This window comes from Armigeres subalbatus, chromosome 1 (genome assembly GCF_024139115.2).
Source record: "Armigeres subalbatus isolate Guangzhou_Male chromosome 1, GZ_Asu_2, whole genome shotgun sequence".
In the NCBI taxonomy this organism is placed as follows: domain Eukaryota; kingdom Metazoa; phylum Arthropoda; class Insecta; order Diptera; family Culicidae; genus Armigeres; species Armigeres subalbatus.
Window position 1 is genome coordinate 176126055 of NC_085139.1, and position 21602 is coordinate 176147656.

Genomic DNA, 21602 nt, shown 5'->3' on the forward strand with positions numbered 1-21602 from the left:
ACCCAAAATTGTCCGGTAATACCGGTATTACCGGTTTCGGTACTACCGGTTAGACCACCCTAGTTCCAACGCACCATCTGTCTATCGATGGAAAATTATGAATGAGAATAGCTTTCTTGGGAAGCTTACCAGACTGATCAAAGCAATGGTGGATGGTGTGCAAAACTGTGTGAAGATTTCGGGTGAATACTCCAGCTCGTTCGAATCGTGTCTGGTGTTCATTGCGCTGGAGGGTTTCATGCGGAGTCAATTTATTTGTTTCGCGGATGACATGGACATTGTTGGCCGAACATTTGCAAATGTGGCAGAACTTTACACCCTGAAACACTTACACTTTACACTTTACACCCTGAAACGTGAAGCAACAAAAGTTGGACTGGTGGTGAATGTGTCGAAAACAAAATACATGATTGTGGGCGGAACCGAGCGCGACAGGGCCCGCCTGGGAAGCAGTATTACGATAGACGGGGATACCTTCAAGAGGGTCGATGAATTTGTCTACCTCGCATCTTTGCTAACGGCTGATAACAATGATAGTCGTGAAATACGAAGGCGTATAATCTGTGGAAGTCGGACCTACTACGGGCTCCGGAAGAAACTGCGGTAAAAAAAGATTCACAACCGCACCAACTGTACATATCATGTACAGAACGCTCATAAGACCGGTAATAAAAGCAACGATGATGTGAAAAACTGAAACTTCCTTTCCCTGAAACTTCCAAACATTCCAGGTTTTTTCAGGTAGTCGACACCACCACGATTACTCATCTGCAGCTAGCTAGTTAGCTAGCTGCATTCCAGTTGAATTCATGATTGATAGCTTTTATTCTATACCTAATTGCAAATTGTCAATACCATAAAATATTAAATTATTATTCGAACATTTAAAGAGTTATAAAAATAGTAACTCTTTCCAACGGTATCAAGCTCCCTAATTAAACTGAATGGCATGTCATGCCTTGGCATCCACGAGTAACAACATTAACAACAACAACAACAACACAACAAACCTCATGCTAAATCAACGGGAATCACACTTTGTTCTCTCCCTACTTCATGTACCTATTGTGCTATACAAATCACACCCTCTTCCAGATGCAATTTCTCAAACCCGAATGAGACATTTATTTCACAACATTCTTAACATTCCGAGTCGGTTTGATGATTGTGATTGGAAATGCAGCAAGCGTCAATGGTCTCCCATTTACAAATTAGTCATCATGTGTGCATGTAATGACATAGGCTATAACAACAAGTTGGATTCAACTAGCACGGATTGACATTCCTGCTTGTGCTGCATCCAAACCATCAAACCAACTAGCATGCAGTTCCTTAAACGGCTTCGATCGAATCGTTTTTCCGAGATTAGAAGCCGGACATTGCCGTTTTCTCATCTTATAAAGTCGTTACGCACAAGCACATGGCACCCCGAACCAGCATTCGGCACCAAGCTGATGGCAGTCCAACCGGACGTCATCGCCTGCCTTACAGCAATGTGTCAACCCCATCATCGGGAACAAGGCCTTACACTTCCGCTGTGAGTCAATCTAATGTTTGCTCTCTGGGCTGTACAGACGATATGCTGCTGATGATGCTTTACATATGTAGTTTACTTTGTCTTATCGGGCCATTGCCAACACTTGAGAACAGCCAGTCAGTCTCACACGGTGTATGTTCAGGGCTGGACAAAGGATATTTTTCTCTATTAAATGAGTGTTAACATTTGAAAAAAATGTGGCGCCTGCAGAAATTGGTTTTTAACTTTTATACTTTATTCTTTATTCTTTATTCTTTTCTTTTATTACAATTATGCTTACAGCTTGTAGGTCCCTAATTTTGTTGCATTTCGTTGTTACAATATTTCTTGACAGGTAAAACGAAATCTGTATAGTGCATCTTGAATAGTATCTTTCATCAAGATTGAAGAACGTTTTACCCGAATTGATCAACGCGTCGATAGAACATATAAGAAAACCCAAAAGAGTGAGCTATTCAGTCACTCTTATTCGTGTCAAAATGAGTGGATCAAGCCAGCCCTGTGTGCAGCATCATAGAACAGGATATTCTGGGGGGAAGCTTATGGGCATCCGTACTATGGGTATCCATGGCGGACCTTTGCCTTCGTGCCGAATGAATTATACATGATGGGAGATTTTCTGTATGACCCTCCAGCGTTCCGGAAGGATTTCCTGTGGATTATGCAAATGAGCTCCTGAACAGAAGCAAAGGAAGGAAATCGGTAAAATGCACTCTTCCTGCTACACATTTATCCACCTTCCAAACAGTGCAAAGAAAATCTATTCAAACCGTGAAGCACCGAGAGAACGAGTCCACAGTGAATACAAAAAAAAATGTTATGAATATTTCACTCATTCAAATGACCTGCAAGCAAATAAGCGGCTGACGAGGGATCGCTTTTATGATGTTGAGATGAAGCGCTCTTGAGTGGGATGGGGAAACCCATGTGAGTTTTGCAGGGATGTGATTCCGTGAACAAATGTAGCGAATAGAATACATAAAATGAAAAATTTCAACCCCCGAGATTGCTACACGATAGCATTTGTGAACGACTCCAGGGAGCAATGAAGGATCAGATTTGTGTGTTCTGTTTATAATACAAATTATCGAGAGCCGTTCTGGTTGGATAGGAGGTAACTGTGCTTGAAAGGTGGTAAGACATTGAATTCAAGGGTTCTATTACAATCTCATATAATTTTTGATTTGTTTTGACAATTTTTACTGCAGCCGCCATTGGAAAATTGGCCGAAGAGGCTTGCTTGAATATGCGCATTCTATATATACACTGCCGTGAATCGCAAGTCAGTCTCACCTCTCATATGGATACAATATACAGATTGGATTGACTTGCGATTCACGGTAGTACATGCCTTTTTTTAAAATGATTCAAGTTATGCAGAAGTAGAACCATTGTTATGCAAGTTGATTTGTCACATGACTTATTTAGGGTTAGCTTTCCTAGTTGTCGTACACTTATGTGTGATTTTTTGGGATTTGCAAACAAAGTATTTAATTTTTTCTTTGATTTTTGTTATGCGATCTTCAAATGTTTATAGAATAGACGACAAACAATAAAAGTTCTTTGGGATAATAAACTGACCTTAGATATGTCGACAAATCGAAAAATACATTTCAACGAGATACAATGTTTGCAAAACATGCTTTTTCAACGCGATATACGGACTATGGACTATGGAGACAACAAAACGGTGGCTCTCGTGGAAGGATGATGGTCCCTATTCTAGAAGATCAAAATCGTATAGTGCCTAAACATTCAGCACGCGCGCGGCCCTGAAGGCGCATAGAGGCCTGCGGATTAGCAACCCTATAAACAGAGACCGGCGGAGTGAAAAACTGACGAAATGGCAACGTATGAAAATGCATGAAATCGTGAAAATAATACTGGCAGCACTTGAACTTTTTGCTTGCTTCTTATGGGAGCAAAAAGTAAACAAGTCGAAATGGAACCGCTTTTGATGGTTCGATTGGAAACAAGATGGCGTCTTTGCCGATCTCTTATTCTAGTATTTCTACTGCGGATGATAGATCCATTAGCGAACCTCTGGATTTTACAATCCAATGCGTATTTGGATTTAGTCATTAAAGACATGCTAAAAACATTTTGAAACAATCTCACCGAGTTAGTGTTTGTATCAATACATAAATACATAAATACATAAATACAAGGCAAGTTGGTGGCCATCACCGTTCGCATCTGGGTAGATAAATTTCTCACAAGAGTGGTATTGGACCACAGGTGGTAAGCTCCACAGCTTAGATCGGCATAGAAGTACGGAAGGAGATCCAACCAGATTAACGAACGCAACCAATTTCGAATATCTAACGTGGTATCTGTTTTATACGCCAGTGAATTTTGGTGTGTCTTCTTCTTCTTCGTTGGCATTGCATCCCCCACTGGGACATTGCCGCCTCGCAGCTTAGTGTTCATTAAGCACTTCCACAGTTATTAACTGCGAGGTTTCTAAGCCAAGTTACCATTTCTGCATTCGTATATCATGAGGCTAACACGATGATACTTTATGCCCAGGGAAGTCGAGACAATTTCCAATCCGAAAATTGTCTAGACCGGCACCGGGAATCGAACCCAGCCACCCTCAGCATGGTCTTGCTTTGTAGCCGCGCATCTTACCGCACGACTTTTGGTGTTTATCAACAAAAATCACGCAGAAGCAAGTATTGCAATGTAAGTATTCGTCAACCAATTTGGGCTTTTTGACTTCACAAGTGGATCTCGAAAAATGAGCTCCGTCGATGATGCTATCAAAAACCGATGTAGACAGAGAGAGCTTATAAAAAACACTTAAACTCGGGGGAGGTCGTATCATTGTGTATGAATACTTCTCCTTGTATGGCATTAGGTATTAGCCCCATCTTCAGGAAAAAGAAGATCATGGATTTTAAATGCCGCTGAAGCGACGGTTCATGCACCATATTCACACTAGGGATATGTACCAGAACCGTTGATAAATGGTCTGAGGATCATATAATTGACGTGATCCAATGATCAGTACAGCCGCTTGATCTCATGTTGACCGAAAGTCTCCAAAACTAAAAACAAAGAGGAACAACGGAGTTAAAGGCAGGAAGTACGATTTGCTTCCTCTATCAGTTTTCGAAAATTACACTGGAGACGGTTTTTACGCGGGGATACTTTCCGCATAAATCAAATCAGCGTAAAAAAACAACGTAAATCCCAAAAGCCGAATGAAAAACGACTTCATTGAAAACCGAATTTTCCCGGTTTTCATGTTTCCCGACCTTTAAAAAAAAACGCGTAAAACAAAACTTTTGTAAAAATCCCGAAGACCGCTTAAGGTCACTCCTGACGGCATCCAAGTTTAAAAGTGCTCGGGTTTTCGATACGGAAGCAACGCACAACTGTCATTTTTATTATTTCACGCATGCTGCGACGCAGCAAAGCTAAATCAACAAAATGACAGTTGTGCGCCGCATCTGAATCGAGTGGTGTGCCCCCGAAAACGCGAGCACTTTGGAACTTGGATTCCGTCAGGAGTGACCTTAAATTCCAAAAATCTCGTAAAAAACGACTTTAAATCGAACATCGGGTTTTCGAGATTTTCACGCGATCTATCGACCTGTATCGAATATGGTGCATGTACCTTGTATTGTGGTATGTGGAATGGAATGGGTACACAGTCTCGCAAACCTATCCAGCTAGAAACCCATAATCGCATTATTCCTATTTGTTATCATTTCTTCATATTTCCGAAACCGTTTTCAAGGAAATGTCTTGACGGATTCTTTATATGCAGCCAGAATTTGTCAGCAAATGAGATTTAGTTAATGGGAAAAGCAAGTTGAAGAAAAATTGCATTTTCAACGGGGAAGGGTCATTTGGCCGAAACCCATTTGGCCGAATGCCACTAGGTCGAAAGCTGTTTGGCCAAATATTACTATTCGGTCGAACAGACTATTTGGTAGGGTTTGGGTCACCGTGAACTTTTATATAGTTAATTTGTTGATATTTTTCGGTGAAAACTGATATGGAAAGCCTCTGCTATCAGTCTGCTCTCCTGGTTTTCGATCCTCTCTAGGATTTCGGTTTTGCTGAAGTTAAAATTATGTCCTTCTTCCAGGAAATGTTGTGTTAGACCCGTTTTTGCCTCCTTTTTCTTCATGTTGTTCTGGTGTTCGTTGAGTCTTGTGTCCAGCATTCTGCCTGTCTGTCCCACATAGATTTTCCCATCATCGGTACCGCACGGAATGCCATACACAACATTTTTGGTTTTTCCTTTGGGGATAGGCAGAGGCTTTCCATATCAAGCTAATTCGTGACGACAGAACCATCAACATGCAGCGTGAATGTGGTGGAATTAATTCTGCATACAATGGACTAGTGTGCAAAATACGATCACTCTGAACACATACAACACGAAGAGAAGATGGGTGACGTCACGCAGAGCATCGTGTGAGATGCAGAAATTAAGGAGGGTTTTTAGTTTGAAAACCACACTGGTGGTGAACGTTTGAATAATTGCAAGTGGGTAGAAGAAAATTGTTGAATTTTTTTAAATGAAAATTGTTAACTTTGTTCCAATAAATTTCAGATCTGATAATGGCTGAAAAGCAGTAGGCCGAAACGTTATGCAAAATTATGCAAAATGTGTGTTTAGTTTTCACCGAAAAATATCAACAAATTAACGATATAGAGCAGACTATTAGTCCGAAAGTCATTTGGCCGAATGGGCCATTTGGTCGAAAGAGTCGTTTGGCCGAAATGGTCGTTTCCCAAGCAACACAATTTGTTCCATATGATATAATATGGCTTTTGTACGACAAACGCACAAGTATTGTGTCTTAGTGTTCGAGACTTTCATTTGTACTTCTGTACGACTAAAAAAGCGCAGAAGGTGGAGCGTATGAAACATAATTTACTTTAGTCTCAAAATATGTTTCAAGAAACAAACTGAAGCATGTATGTAGTGCAAAAAACATTTTTGGCTATTAGGAGATTCGAACTCAAATCCACGAAGTTTTGGCCGCGAACATGCTGCACTATACCGAATTTGGTTACACAAATGACGTTATTAAAAACTAATAACTATTCGAGGACATAAATGTTCAAATTCAAAAGTAAATAATGTAAAAGTAAATAAAACATGTCTTTACTGTAGAAGAATCTGATATTTGTCGTACATAGATAACTAACCTTCGCTACTCTTCAGTTACACCTTTCCATAATTAACATGGTAACGACCAATGTTTTGTTCCCGTCTTATTTTCAGGGCAAACTATTCAAAATAAGTAGCGCAAGCCATCCGATGTAAACAGTTATGTTTTAAAATGGTTTTCAAAATGCATTACAAAAACATTTTGTCACAGCTCCCTTATACAAGTTCATTTTAGTAAAAATGTTACAGAACTTGTTTGTGCATACCGGGGAAAGACTAACAAATTACTTAAAATAAACTTCTTGTGGCTCAATTACAGCAAGCTAGGAAAAGATCTAGTTCGCTACAAATAAGTAATGTTAAATTGACTGTCTAGACAACTTTGAGACATATTTGTTTTGTCATACACTTTTACGACTGGTTTTAGACTAATTTCATATACGCTTAATCAAAAGTTATGTTTTCGGTGCTACTTGGGTTGGCCGAATGGGTCATTTGGCCGAAAGGCTTTTTTAGCCCAAAGGGTCATTACTTCGGAGATGGCTTTCCAGTCTTGACAAAATCATAACACTGTTATTTAATCTTGTCCAACGTTTCGGTCCGTTAATCTATATACATAAAAATGAATTTCTGTCTGTCTGAACCTCATAGACTCCGAAACTACTGAACCTTCTTCTTCTTCTTCTTCTTATTGGCGTTACATCCCCACACTGGGACAGAGCCGCCTCGCAGGGGTCCGCACGTCTAATGAGGGCCCCCTCCTTACTACTGAACCGATCGGCGTAAAACTTTGTATGCAGAGGTTTTTGGGGCCGGGGAAGGTTCTTAAGATGGTTCCAGACCCTTCTCCTTTTTGGAAGGGGGGCTCCCATACAAATGAAACATAGCAATTCCAGAAATTTTCACGAAGAACTCGACCGAATGCAGTTTGAATTCACCGAAGTTTTCAACTCTTTCATCAATGGTACCTCTCCCCCAAATGCTAATGCAGCAAATAAACGCGACCGGACATCCAGTTCAACATCATCATTCCCGAGGAACGACAAACGAATGAGAGTTGACGTTTCAGTTGGTACGTCTGATCATACCGATGTTATAGTTCCTCTCTTTGCAGATGCTGATGATTTCTGCGCTCCAATCACTGATATCTCTGCTTCCACGGGCAATAATAATAAAACTGCATCCGCTGCTCGCATTTCCAATGCCACCACTTCCGCACAACCACCGTCCGATCAAGCCAAATCCGTTCAAGCCGCCTCCGCCCAAACCACCTCCGATCAAGCCACCACCGCTCAAGCCACCACCGTTCAAGCCCCCACCGTTCAAGCCCCCACCGTTCAAGCCACCTCCGCTCAAGCCACCGCCGTTCATGCTACCACCGCTCAAGCCACCCACGGTAAAGCCACCTTTGCTGCTGTTGTTGCCACATCCAACAACCAAGTATCCCCAAGCATCAGGAGTCGATCGATTAGCACCGATAACGCAACAGCATCATCGTTTCCAGCCACATCAATGAACGTACCATCGATTGTATCATCTGTTCCACCGCATCAACATTGTACTGGTCCCACTATATCAACAAATCAAGTGAGATCCATTCCCTTGCCATCAAATTATCAAATTTCGATGCCTTGTCCAAGTAGCACACACTATTCATCACAATTAAATACCGCCTCCTATAATGTTCAACGTTCTGTTAGCAATGTAAACTCAGGTAGCATCTCACACACTTTACCTCCGGCCGGCCCTAGTCTTTCTGTGGCTCCACCGTCCACATCGTTTAGCTGGTACTACCTAACGAGATTCCAGCCCCATGAAACTCCTGATAATATTATATCATTCATTGCTAGCAAAGTGAGTTGTGATCGATCATTGATCAGCTGCCTGAAATTAGTAAGACATGATCGTTCTGAAACCATGCCATTAACGTTTGTATCATTCAAAATAAGCGTTCCTGTCACACTCGAAGCAACAATAACCTCCCCACAATTTTGGCCTACCGGGGTCTCTATCAAACCTTTCTCCACGCGCAACACATCGCAACAAATTTTTTTATTAGCAGGGCGCAATCGGCTCTCAGCGCAGAATACACCCTCACCACGTCAACGTGTTGCCTCACGGGCCAACCGCCAGCAGCAGATATTTCCTCCGCTTCAACGTTGCCGATCAGAACTGCACATCCTCAAATATCGAATCAAGCACAGCCCAGAGTACTACCCCAGTACGCAAGAATAATTTCAACAATGGTATGAATCAAAAATTGTTGATTTACTACCAAAACGTTGGAGGAATTAATATGCGTGTCTCCGATTATCGTCTCGCCAGCTCTGACTCTAGCTATGATGCATACGCTTTAACCGAAACATGGTTAAATGCAAATACCATGTCCAGTCAGGTTTTCGGTGAATCTCACAGCGTTTTTCGTTTGGATCGTAATCCCAACAACAGCAATAAAAGATCGGGCGGAGGGGTGCTTTTTGCACTGCGATCTAATTTTAAGGCTAGGCAAATATCAATTCCCAATACTGACGCAGTTGAGCAAATTTGGGTAGCTATAAGTTTTCAAACCCACACTTTGTTTGTTTGCGTTCTTTACATTCCACCTGACCGCACGCACGACACGAATGTAATCGATCAACACATCGGTTCGCTCAACTGGATCATTTCGCAAATGAGTATCAGAGACAATGTATTGATACTTGGCGACTTCAACCTACCTAATATTAAATGGAAACCGGGCCATTCGCAGTACCTCTGTCCTGATGCCTCTCGCTCCTCGATTTGTCCATCAGTCGCAAAGCTTATCGATAGTTATAACTTGGCACGAGTTTCTCAATTAAACTTTGTGCAGAACAACAACGGTCGGATGCTCGATTTGTGTTTCGGTAGTATCGAGGGAGATGTCAAATTTTCATTAATAGAAGCTCCGTCTGCGCTCGTTAGATCGTCGATTCATCACCCGCCTCTATTGATAGAAATTTGCGGTGCCATACCTTGCGTGTTTAAGGATTCTTCCGAAGCAGTATACTATGATTTCAAAAATGGTGATTATACTAGTATGAATACCTACTTCTTGGACATAGATTGGCGCACCATCATCGACCAGGATATTAATTCTTCAATAATTGCATTTAGCAATATTGTTTTGTATGCCATCGATCAATTCATTCCGAAGCGTTCCCGCAAGTCTCCGCCAAACCCACCTTGGAGTAATAAACGTCTGAAGCGTTTTAAAAGATTAAAACGATCTGCTCTTCGAGATTACTAGAAGTTCAAATCTCGCCATTACAAACAAATCTACCTCTTGGCAAACTCCCGTTACAAACGTTTGAACAAAAGGCTATTTTCCGCTTACCAAAGAAAAGTTCAACTTAAACTTCGGCATAATCCCAAAGGATTCTGGAATTACGTCAATGACCAGCGAAAAGAATCTGGCCTACCTACCGTCATGTCTATGGGTACCACTGAACGTTCATCTACCGAAGGAATCTGTGATCTTTTCAAAAGTCATTTATCAAGCGTTTATACTCAAGAAGCTCTGGATGCGGATCAAGTTCGTACAGCTGCTATCAACGTTCCTGTTCGTCCCCCAGTCGGTAATCATCCATTCGTCAATGTTGAAATGGTTGAAAATATTTGTTGCTCAATCAAGGCCTCAACAAGCTCTGGACCCGATGGTATTCCTGCATTCGTTCTGAAGAAGTGCTCCGGAAGCTTATCAAAACCCAAGTAACACATGCAACTTCATAGCATTAGAAAAATATTTGAAAGAGTTGTAAGTGAGTTGTATATCTGTTAGTTGCCAACCATAAGTTATAAATGTGTGATACTGTTGTCACCCATGTTTTTCATCTGCATGTTATGACTAGTGTTTCAAAATTATTCAATAAAAACATTTAGTATGAGAATAACAATAATGTAACTGATTAACAACTTCATGAATTAGTGCTCTGTTACTATTGAGTAATTTGAAATCTTCTAAACAACTGACGAATTGCAGAGAAAGACAACACCAATCGTAATTACTTACTTCAAGTTGTTAATGTATATTTATTTGATTATTAAATATAACTTCGTAGTTAAACTTTTACTTAAAATTCTTTACACTCTAATTAACACTGTAATCGATATTTTGTCAAATATAAATAATTCAGAGCCTTTTCTGCATGCACACTAGGAATACGAAAATCGATAATTCCAGTTTTTGAGGCCGTTGGAATTGAATGAGGTTTCCGTTATTCTCCCATTGCGGAAGCGCAGTAATTTTTAAGAGGATAATTTATCAAAAGTCCTGGTTATAATTCCGGTGATTATGTGATTGGAATCAACATCATCCGTGGTCCATCAATACCCTCACCTGGATAAAAGTCAGTTAGGTACATTCGCCAACGATTATTGTATTATATTACTTACCTTCATCTTCAGAAAGATCAACAGGATAACTATTTTCTTTTATTTTTATCGTCTATTCAATCAAACGATGAAATGAAGCTGGAGTAAAAAGTCTCTTATTATGGATTTGTTATTGTTGCAATGAAACTTCGTTGTACCTTATTTAATACACCTTAACTGACATTAGTGTTCTTTAGGAGTTTCTTAGATGACTTATATGTAACAAAACGTAAGCCATATGGATAGGGTTACTATTTTTATCTATTTGCTTGATTGTATTTGAATTGTGAAGTATTCAAGAGTTTATCACATCAAAATTATCAAATTGCAAATAAAAAGAGTATGTTACTAATAAAGTCTAACTCATAATGAACAAATTAATCTCAGGGATATGTAATTCGCATATCTACCAACACTATTCAGTCAATTGGGTATCTTGCACAGGATCTGGTGAGTCTGATTGAATACTAAACAATACATCCTTAGACTTTTTTTGTCAAATATTAATGTTTCAGAAAAAAAAACTACAGATTATTAGTTACAGGCAAAACTCAATGCCCTGAGGCATTTCTATTTGGGAAGCTACGAGTACTGCTCTCAATTGAAGTGGATTTAGAATTTATAAAAATCAATTTTTGCCCTAAAATGTCACATATGCATCTTAAACAAACGATGCAATTATACAATAAAGCAATTTATCATGCAACCAAATCTGAATTTAAAATCTATATGCTAGGTTTAGTTTAGGGGTTGTACACATAATAAATAAGCAATTGTTCTGAGTTTTAAGAACCCCCACTCTCCCCATGTAAGATTTCTTTCGTACAAATGATTTTTTATTTATATGGTATGTTAGAAAACGATAGAAGTGCTTACGTTATATGCGGTATTATTAGCGATTATTATATAAGCGATCATTAAAAAAAATCCCATTACTTTTTCCTATGTTGCTATTTCCTATGACTAATTTACTTAATGTGACCAACAAGCGTCCTGCGAACGCGGGACGCCTATTTGGATTGTGTCACTTCTCCAAAGTGACTCTCCAAAAGTGCATTTCGCAAAGATTTTGGCCAAAAAAAATGGGAAAATGTTTGTAAGGTTGTATGAATTGTAATAAATTTGTAAAACGAAGTTGAAAAATGCAGTGGGACATCTGGTCACATTAAATTTACCTCATCGAAATGTTCTAAAACTTTTATGCTTAAATGAGATCCGAAACGATCAAATTATTATTACTCATAATTTTACTAGGAAGCGAATATGCATTTGGTAACCCTAGACACGAAGGTTTGCTGGAAAATATGGCGAACATTTCAGAGGAAATAATTCAAATTTTATGCAATGATTTAACATTTTCCAGTGGGCTCGTGTCAAATAAAGGATTTTCGTATACATGTTTACCAAAAATTGTAATCCGCCAATGAAAATTCCCAAATTTGAACACAATATCAGCAGTATATAAAAGTTTACTGATTCCATTGATTATCATGAAACTCTAATCGCACACAGAAACAAGATCTTTTTTCCAATAGTTGACTATACTGACAGCTAAATTTATTTTCATTTTGCAATACGTTGTATATCACTCATAATTGTGTTGCACCAAAATATCAAATGCAACTTGATTATGTTTTATATTGACTCCACCTCTTGCGCTTTTTCCGTTGTATATGAGTTATACAGAAGTGTTAAAACCATTAATCCGGAAATCAAAATTGTTCTAAATCAATCACAGAAACTTAATTATAATTTAATGTGCTGCTTGGGAACCTATCTCAACACTGTTCAACCTATCGCTTCAAAATGGGACATTCCCCGATCACTGGAAATACTCCTACCTTTTCCCTGTTTTTAAAAAAGGCAACAAACGGGAGGTCAGCAATTACCGTGGTATAGCCGCCTTGTGTGCAATTTCAAAGCTATTTGAAAAAGTAGTTTATAACTTTATGTTTCATAACTGTCGCGATTACATCTCTGAATATCAACATGGATTCATGCCGAAGCGCTCAACAAGTACCAACTTGACCGTCTATACATCGTTCATCATTCGAGCTCTGCAGAAAAGACAACAAGTGGATTCAATTTATACTGATTTCTCCGCAGCATTCGATAAAATCAACCACAAGATTGCGATTGCTAAGTTCGGACGTCTCGGTTTCTCTGGACCTTTCCTCTGCTGGCTTGAATCTTATCTATCCGGTCGTGAAATGGCCATTAAGATTGGCGATTCCATCTCATCATACTTTCCCGCTACTTCAGGTGTACCACAGGGTAGCCACCTAAGGCCGTTAATTTTCCTAGTTTATCTCAACGACGTTCACCAGCTTATAAGATCATTTAAGTTGTCCTTTGCCGACGATTTCAAACTTTACTGGATTGTTAATGACGCTTCTGATGCCTATTTCTTGCAAACTCAGCTTGACGTGTTCATCGATTGGTGTGAGATAAACCGCATGGTACTTAATGCTGACAAATGTTCAGTGATCTCATTCTCGCGCAAACGCTCCTCGATTGACTACTGCTACAAAATTGGAACAACGAATCAACGAACAACGCGTCGTTAAGGATCTGGGCGTACTATTAGATTCAAAACTATCTTTCAACGATCATGTCGCATTTGTGTCCTCCAAAGCTTCTAAGATGCTTGGTTTCGTTTTCCGCATATCTAAAGACTTCAAGAATATCCATTGTTTGAAAGCACTGTATTGTTCCTTGGTATGATCGATTCTAGAATTCTCTTCTGTTGTTTGGGCACCGTTTTACCAAAACAGTATATTGCGTATCGAAGCAATCCAACGCAAATTTGTTCGTTTCGCGTTACGGCATCTCCACTGGCATGATCCAAACAACCTACCAAGTTACCATGACCGCTGTAAGCTCATTGGATTAGAGTTGTTGAGCGAGCGTCGGGATATATCAAGGGCTTTATTTCTGAAAAAGTTTTGCCGAATACTTGCCGCTTCTAACACAAACACCCTTTGATAAATAGTTAGTCAGGATAGACATTAAGTATTCTTTAATTGTAAAATTGTAATAGTCTTAAGAAATATTGTATCTGTTGGAAATTGTAATTTCTGTTGATATAAAAGAAGAGGAGGTTTTGCGCCCGCTTGAGGAAGGGATTTTGCTCTACTCAAGCGGGCTTTTCCCTGCTCCAAATAAAATCAATTTCTTCATAACTCGAGAATTAATCAATTTTAGGCGAAACGAAGTTCGTCGGGTCTGCTAGTTAAAAATAATTACAAAGTTAAAAAAAAAATCTTTTAGAGTCCCTGAGGAAGGTCCCAAACGGACCCAAACGTTGAACAACATTAAATAACAGTATTTTGATTTTGTCAAGACTGAAAAGCCATCTCCGAAGTAATGACCCTTTCGGCCAAATTATCCTTTCGGCCAAATGATCTTGTCGGCTAAATGACCCATTAGGCCAAACGACCCTTTCGGCCAAACGACCCTTTCGTCCAAATGACCCTCTCTGCCAAATGACCCTTTCGGCCAAATGACTTTTGGCCAGATGGGTTTCGGCCTAATGGTTTGTCGGCCAAATGACCCTTCCCCGTCATAAACTTCGGAAAACCCGGAACATCTGCGGTGCCCGTGAACCGATCTGAGATTTAGAATAAGGACAGAAAATTAGAAGAGTTACTGCGTCCGATGGTTTCATAAAAATCGGATAATTCCATGCAAAGTTATGATAATATGTGCTAATGAATTTCGACAAAATTTTGCATATCTCAACCTTTTTGTCTAACCTCTGTGATTATGAGGTGCTGTCATCATGCTGATTGATTTTCTTCATAGCGTAGAAGTGAACATCGCTCCTGCTTACCCTGTCACAGTCCAGTTGTCCATCAATAGTAGTCTATAAGGTCAGTTCATTTGCCGTTGTTTGGATCTGAAAATGATTACATGTGAGGAGGGTCATATGTCGTGGCTACTGGTTGATGGTCGAGCGTTGGACGGGCGTCCCCCATAGCAACGCCAACCGCCATCCGATTTTCGCAACTGAACGAGCAAATCCGCGGAAGTTGTTATAGCTTTCTATATTGCATGATTTCATTGCGCGTCCACAAAAAAATGATCTTGAATTTTAGTCCGCTATCTTATATTCCAAAATGGCGGTAAATATTGATTTTTGAATTCTATTCATCGATCTCGATTGATAGACAGCTATATTGCATGGTTCTGTGTGTAGAAATCACTACGAAACTGCTTCGAACTTGAATTTTGGTCGGCCACCTTGGATTCCAAAATGGCCTCAAATTTCGATTTTTGAATTCTATTCATAGATCTCGATTGATAGACACCCATATTGCCTCTAGATATACAAATAATCTTTGAATCCATTATTCTATCAAAAAATATTGTAAGTGTTTTCCCGATACGACGATACGACTTTTTCAAAAATCGACCAAAAACAGACCATTTCATTTTTATTATATACTAGATTATTTGTGGACGCAATAGCGCCCGTGGCAAGTGTTTTTTTTTCAATCAAAATTTTCAACGTCTGTTGTCTGTGATTTGTTTCATCAAATGCTGTGTCTGGTTGTCTAAGGTTGTCACTGGTTTTGTTTTCTGCATCTGATAGTAAAAAAGAATTGAAGTGTCAAATATTTTATTTTTTATGAGAATTTCCCCGCGTGCTGCGTCTGGTTGGCTAGTCACCGGACAGACAAACAGGGCTATTATATATAGTATACTAGTTGACCCGGCAGACGTTGTCCTGCACAGTAGGCGAGAATGTGCGTTCCGAACTGCCCATGCAAAATTCGCATAGCAAACACAATTTTAGTTATTCACGGTTTGCTCAACTTTATTCGTAATTTTCACATTAGGAAATATCATATAAACCCGTCGGAAGCTATAACGAATGTTTCTGCTGAAGAAATGAAAAAAATCCATCCAGTTGTTTTTGAGTTATGCGGATACGAACACAGACCATTTCATTTTTAAATATAAGAAAAAGAAGATGAATTGACTAATTAGGGCCCGTTCAAAAATGATGCACACAGTTTTAAGGAGTGGGAGGTGTCCTAGATTATGAGACAGTGCATACACTCGGTATACCAAAAAGAGTGACAGAAGAGGGAGAGGGGTTTGAAAAATCTTAAAAAGTAGTGAACGACATATTTGAATCATCCCATTATTAATTGATCAGTGGCGCAGCCTGAAAATTGGTCGGGGGGGGGGGGGGGGGGGGGTGGTTTATGAACATGGTTTTTTGAAAAAAAAATTTCTTCCAAAAATGTTGTCTCTGGGGGGGGGGGGGGTTATGCCTAAGACCAGCCCCGTGGCTAGTTTTGTTGGATAAACGTACAACTTCCAACTGAACAGACCATCTTTTCACAACTTGTTGATAAATGAAGCGTTTTCAGAAAAAGTAGTAGGTACGTAATTCATTTTTGTTAATTTTGATTTTTTTACTTAATTTTTTACTTCTATTTGCACATCACATGTAACCTGTTTGTACATTTCAGTTGCAGATAAATGAAAATTTTAATTAATTATTCGTCTAGTCTTTTGCGAAAATGTGTCTCCTGCAAAATTTTCAAGCGATAGAGTTTAAGTCCTATTTAATATTTATGCAATCATCATGATTGATTGAGTTAAATCCATCCTTATGTAGCGTGACCTTGCTTTGTGAATGCACTATTTAATCGCTATTTAGCCTCAGATGATCACATTTATTCGCAATCATCATTCTTTAACATCGAGAAAAAAAGGAAAGGCAGGATCACCGTCTTCGACCAGAAGTCTCGCACAAACTGACACGTAACATCAGGCAACAGACAGGGCTTTTACACAACACCCAGTGGACTAATTGAAAATTTTCCGCCTTGTGAAAAGTTTTCTCCTTACTAGGGCGAGAATCGAACCTACACTCCATAGCACGCAAATGCACATAGCCGACTATCGCTGCTATCAGCACGGCCACGAAGCCCATAGTAGTTTCGTCCATAATCACTCGTCGGAAAAGCGCCACTTAATTAGCGGCTTCACATAAGGTACGCCTAATAACCCTTGCGGATTAACGATGACTTTCAAAGTAGGTTATTTGATGATCCACTGATGTCCGAAACGATCCAATTCACTATATCATTCACCAGCAATGCTATTCGACAAGTAGCATACCGTATCTATCATCACCGCAGTCCGCCAACACGTGCAATAACTGTGGTGCAAATGTTGTTCCTATTTTTCTCCCGCGTTTTTCAGCCGCTCCAACGGTCCTCGCTAGTATTGGTAGATATTTCTTATCTTTATTATATTTTCATATCACGAAGAGATTTTTCTTTTCGTCCGATGTGTTGGTGCGGAGAGCGGTTTCCTTCTCCGCATTTTTCTTGAGGTTTTCCTCGCACTTTCAGCAGCTTCTTGTATGTGTGTATTGGTTTACCTCAAGAAAGCTCGCTTTCTTAAAAGCAACTTTTCCGGAGAGTAGGGAGAGTTTTCTTACCCTTTGGTTCACTTTTGTGGCTTTTGGAAACTGTCGCATGGGTCGCCCTGCTCGCGATTTCGCTCTCCATTTCCTTCACTCCCGGTTGGAGGGAGTTTTTTTTTCATTTCAGATTGAGGCTTTTGAGGCTAGTTGTTGGTGGTCGTATGGTTGCCAGTAAGCGGGTCGTAGAGTGATGAACTTGTGGGTGGTTGGTTTCGGGCGAAACTTCTTGAATGGGGTTTGGGACACATAAGGTGGTCGTATTTTTCTTTTCTGTTGGTTTTCCTTGGTGGTTCAGTCGTAGGTAGCTTTTGGTGGTGAGCAAGCTTTCCGATGGTCGAGGGGAGAACGGTTTCGAGTGGAAAGGGGTAAGCTGCTCGAGTGTGGTACACCAGAGAAGCAACCGCTGACGACGACGATGTGGCTGGAAAAATGTACTTCTTTAGTGGTTGTTGTTAAAGACTCCGCCCTTAAATTTTTTACGTTTATTTTTTCCTGAGGCTTTCCTGGCAGACCAAAGATGTTGGCATTATTACGAAGCAGCCGTTGAGGTTTTTCTTCGGTTCTCCACTGTCGGAGCTTTGGAAAGGGTTATCAGTGTGGAATTTGAGGACTGAACCAGTCGGTGGAGGAAATTGGTGAGAAATTTATTTCTCGCCTTCGTCGAGCCAGATTTACGTTTCGATAGAAAGAGACGGTACGCGTTGGTTGAAGATGCCACGTTTGGGTAAAATTTTTCTAGAACGCCCCCACCGCAAAATATTCCCACAAGGCACTCTTTCATTTGAGACTTGCCTTTGGGTGGTAGTGCAAGAGAGGTTTTTGTATACGTGCATAAAGGTATATCCACTCATCGAAGGAGACAGCATTGCAGTTTTGACTATGTATATGCCATAGAGTTATTGACACGCATATGTGCTGTTCGGTACTTTATTTGCGCGCAATTAGTATCATGTCACGTCAAAATATTGTGCCAAGATAACTTAGAACATTACAGTTATGTCAATGTATTGAATTATGAGGTGAATGAAAGCATATTGTGGGTAGTGTTGGGATAAATTCAAAATTTCAAAACTCATGAATGATTATAATCAATAGTGAGTTGAAAAGGACCCAAATCAGCACCTAAGAACTCAAGGCTGATTTGAATCATCCAGGTGAATAATCGTAGGTTTGTTTCTGTTCTCCTTTGTTAAAAATAATGAATTGACATTTGTTGCATAGACGAATGAGCGTGTGTAAAAAATAAATTGTCCCTAAAATGATTTCAAACGCTTCTTTGAGCCAAATTATTTTTCGGTAAATAAGTGAAACGAAGCGATTTAGCATGAAAAACTGAGGCGTGATGCATTGCTTCAAACTCGCAAACAAGTTTACTCGCTCGGGAGGGATCGATGATTGAGATTTAAGAATGATTATTAACACTGATTGTGGGAATTGTAATATAAAATTAAAATAAATTGAAATGTAATTTTTATTTATAAATGTACTATGATTGAACAAAATATTTTGAATATTTTGTATATATTTATATAGTACTAACTGACCCGGCAGACATTTTCAAGGTCAGCCCAGTCGAAAGTTTGCGTTATATAAACTGCTTATTCAAAATTTTCATACAAATGGTAAATTTAGTGCTTAACGATTTTCTCAATTTTACTCTTGATTTACGTATGGGAGATAGTTAATGCCCTAATGCATAATAAACCTGTCGGTGATTATAACGATTGAATCAGCGGAAGGGATGAAGAAAGTTCATGCAGTCGTTCTCAAGTTATGAATACACCCAGGTTTTTTTGCACGGTCGGAATTCATTAATTTCTCGGTTAACCTGAACATTCACAGCTTTGTAAATACTCCTAAATTTTCTTTGATTTTTTGTGATTTTTTTCGTGGGGTTAACTTATTGCTTCATTGACGCTGAAGGTCTTAAACGACCAAAACCAAACCGTGTAAAAAACTTGGGTGTACCATACACATTTTCTTGATATACGGATTTCTAGCCTCTATACTAATGAACGCTTCTGCTTAAATCGAATTTGAAGATACTGCTCGGCATTCCGCGCAACAACGTCGCAGAATATATACAAAATTTAATTAAGAAAATACATTTTTCATTTATTTAGCTTACATCTAAACAGATAACACTGAATCAACAATTTGACGCCACAATACACGGTTCGAGGCGAAATCTCTCCATCTTCGATTGGACCCCACGCTCGCCAAGTCGTTCTGTACCTGGCAGGGATTGAACTTATCATTTCATTATCATTTAGTATTCAGCCAATAACTCATTCCAGAGGCGGAATTCCGAAAAGTTCTGTATGCCGCACTTTTGCTCGGTGCTCCAATGTCAATCAAATTGGATGCCAAGATATTGAAAGTTTTCGATCTTCACTACTGCTTGTCCGGCTACCGTTAAGTTGGAGTCGTTGTTTGTGTTGACATACAATAATTTGGCCTTGTTGACATTGATGATGATATCCGCCGTAGAGGAGCGTTCTGCATATCAGAACGTCGTTGCGCTAGTACAACATATCATCAGTCAAATTGAAGTCGTTTAGATGATTCATAGTTATAGGCTGCCAGATCAGGGTCCAGACAAAACTCCGTTAAGCAGGACTCAGGCTGACTATTTTATTCGGAGCTTCCATGCGTCATACGACTAAAAGCTTTTTCGTAGTGAATGAATACCAAATAGATGTACTCTTGGAATTCATCGACCTGCTCCAAGATGATAAAAAGAGTGACAATATGGTTAACAAATGATCTTTCGGGTGGAATCTTGCCTGCTACGGAGGAGAATTGTTTCTACCTTCTCATGTATTCGATTTAAGATAACTTTGCATAAAACTTATAGAACAATGCACAGTAAAAGGGGGGTCCCGTAGCGTAGTTGGCTACACGTTCGCCTTACAAGCGAATGGTCATGGGTTCGATTCCCAGCCCCTCCACCAAACCCTCGTCAGTCGTCGGATGCCCAGCCTTTGTGGTGGGGTATTAGAGAGCGCCCTTACCGTTATGACTGACAAATTATTCTTCTCGGAGGCATTCCTCCAACGTATCCGGATAAATGGCAACCGAACAATGCAATGATCATTGGATTCAAGACACGGACAAATGTACACAATGGACTCACGATGGGATGGACCAGCAACGACAACAAAAAATGAATAATGGAATAATCTAAAAATAGATTCTGTGTGGATTCTGGCTGCAGAATACCACATTAGATCTCGGCATAGTGGCGGTTAAGTAACACAGAGTGCCTACCAAATAATGAAAGGAATAAAAAAAATTCACAGTAACATGATGCTTGGCCAGTTGTCGCACACAATCAGATCCTCTGTTTAAGGACCTTACCTAAGGGGCCCTGCATTCAGTTGGTCGGAAGAGTGATCGTTTGATGTGCAAATCGTTTGATGTGAGCACATGGAATTCTTTTCAGCTTCACAGTAGCCGGGCCTTCAGTGGAGAATGTTGAAAGCTTCCTGTGTTCAATATCCACTTTTGCGAGTTTAAAAAATATCTGGAAAACAGGAGAAGGTACCAAAAACTGATTTTTTTCAATTCTAACGTGAAATCTGCGCTGCTATATGCCAGTGAAACATGGTGTGTATCAGTGGAGAACGCTCATCGGCTGCATGTGCTTACGGTACATTATTCTTGCCTGGTTGCCTCACGCCTGGGTCTCAAACAGCAAGCTCCACCGTCGTTGTCACTAGAGGCTGAGAGCCACTGAAAATCTGGAACGGAAGTGGAGCTGGATCGGCCACATCTTACGCTGGGAAACGAAATCTGTAAACATGCATTAGACTGGAGCTCAGCTGGACATCGCAACAGAGGCAGACCCAGAGGGTCATGGCGAACTAGCCTCTAGAAAGAAATTGGTTTCAGGCCGTTTGGCCGAATGCCGTTTGGGCGTAAACCTTTTGGCCGAACGGGTTGTTTGGCCGAATAGTTAAAAAATTTGACCTCAGATAACAAGTAGTGAATAGTCAGTTATAAGAAGTGAGTAATGATTGTATGTGTAATTTCCTTCTTCTTTCTTTTTTCTTCTTTCTTCCTTCTTCTTTCTTCCTTCTCCCTTCTCC

General features: G+C 39.9%; 1 protein-coding gene across 1 annotated transcript in view; it reads left to right on the top strand.

Annotated features, from left to right (window-relative positions):
• The window catches only part of LOC134206766 (uncharacterized), a 43917-nt gene extending 35730 nt beyond the window's left edge, over nt 1–8187 (top strand). Inside the window, exon 5 of the mRNA XM_062682492.1 lies at nt 7786–8187. Coding sequence (XP_062538476.1) covers nt 7786–8187 — 402 coding nt within the window. The remainder of the gene's footprint in view (nt 1–7785) is intronic.
• The last annotated feature ends 13415 nt before the right edge of the window (nt 8188–21602 follow it).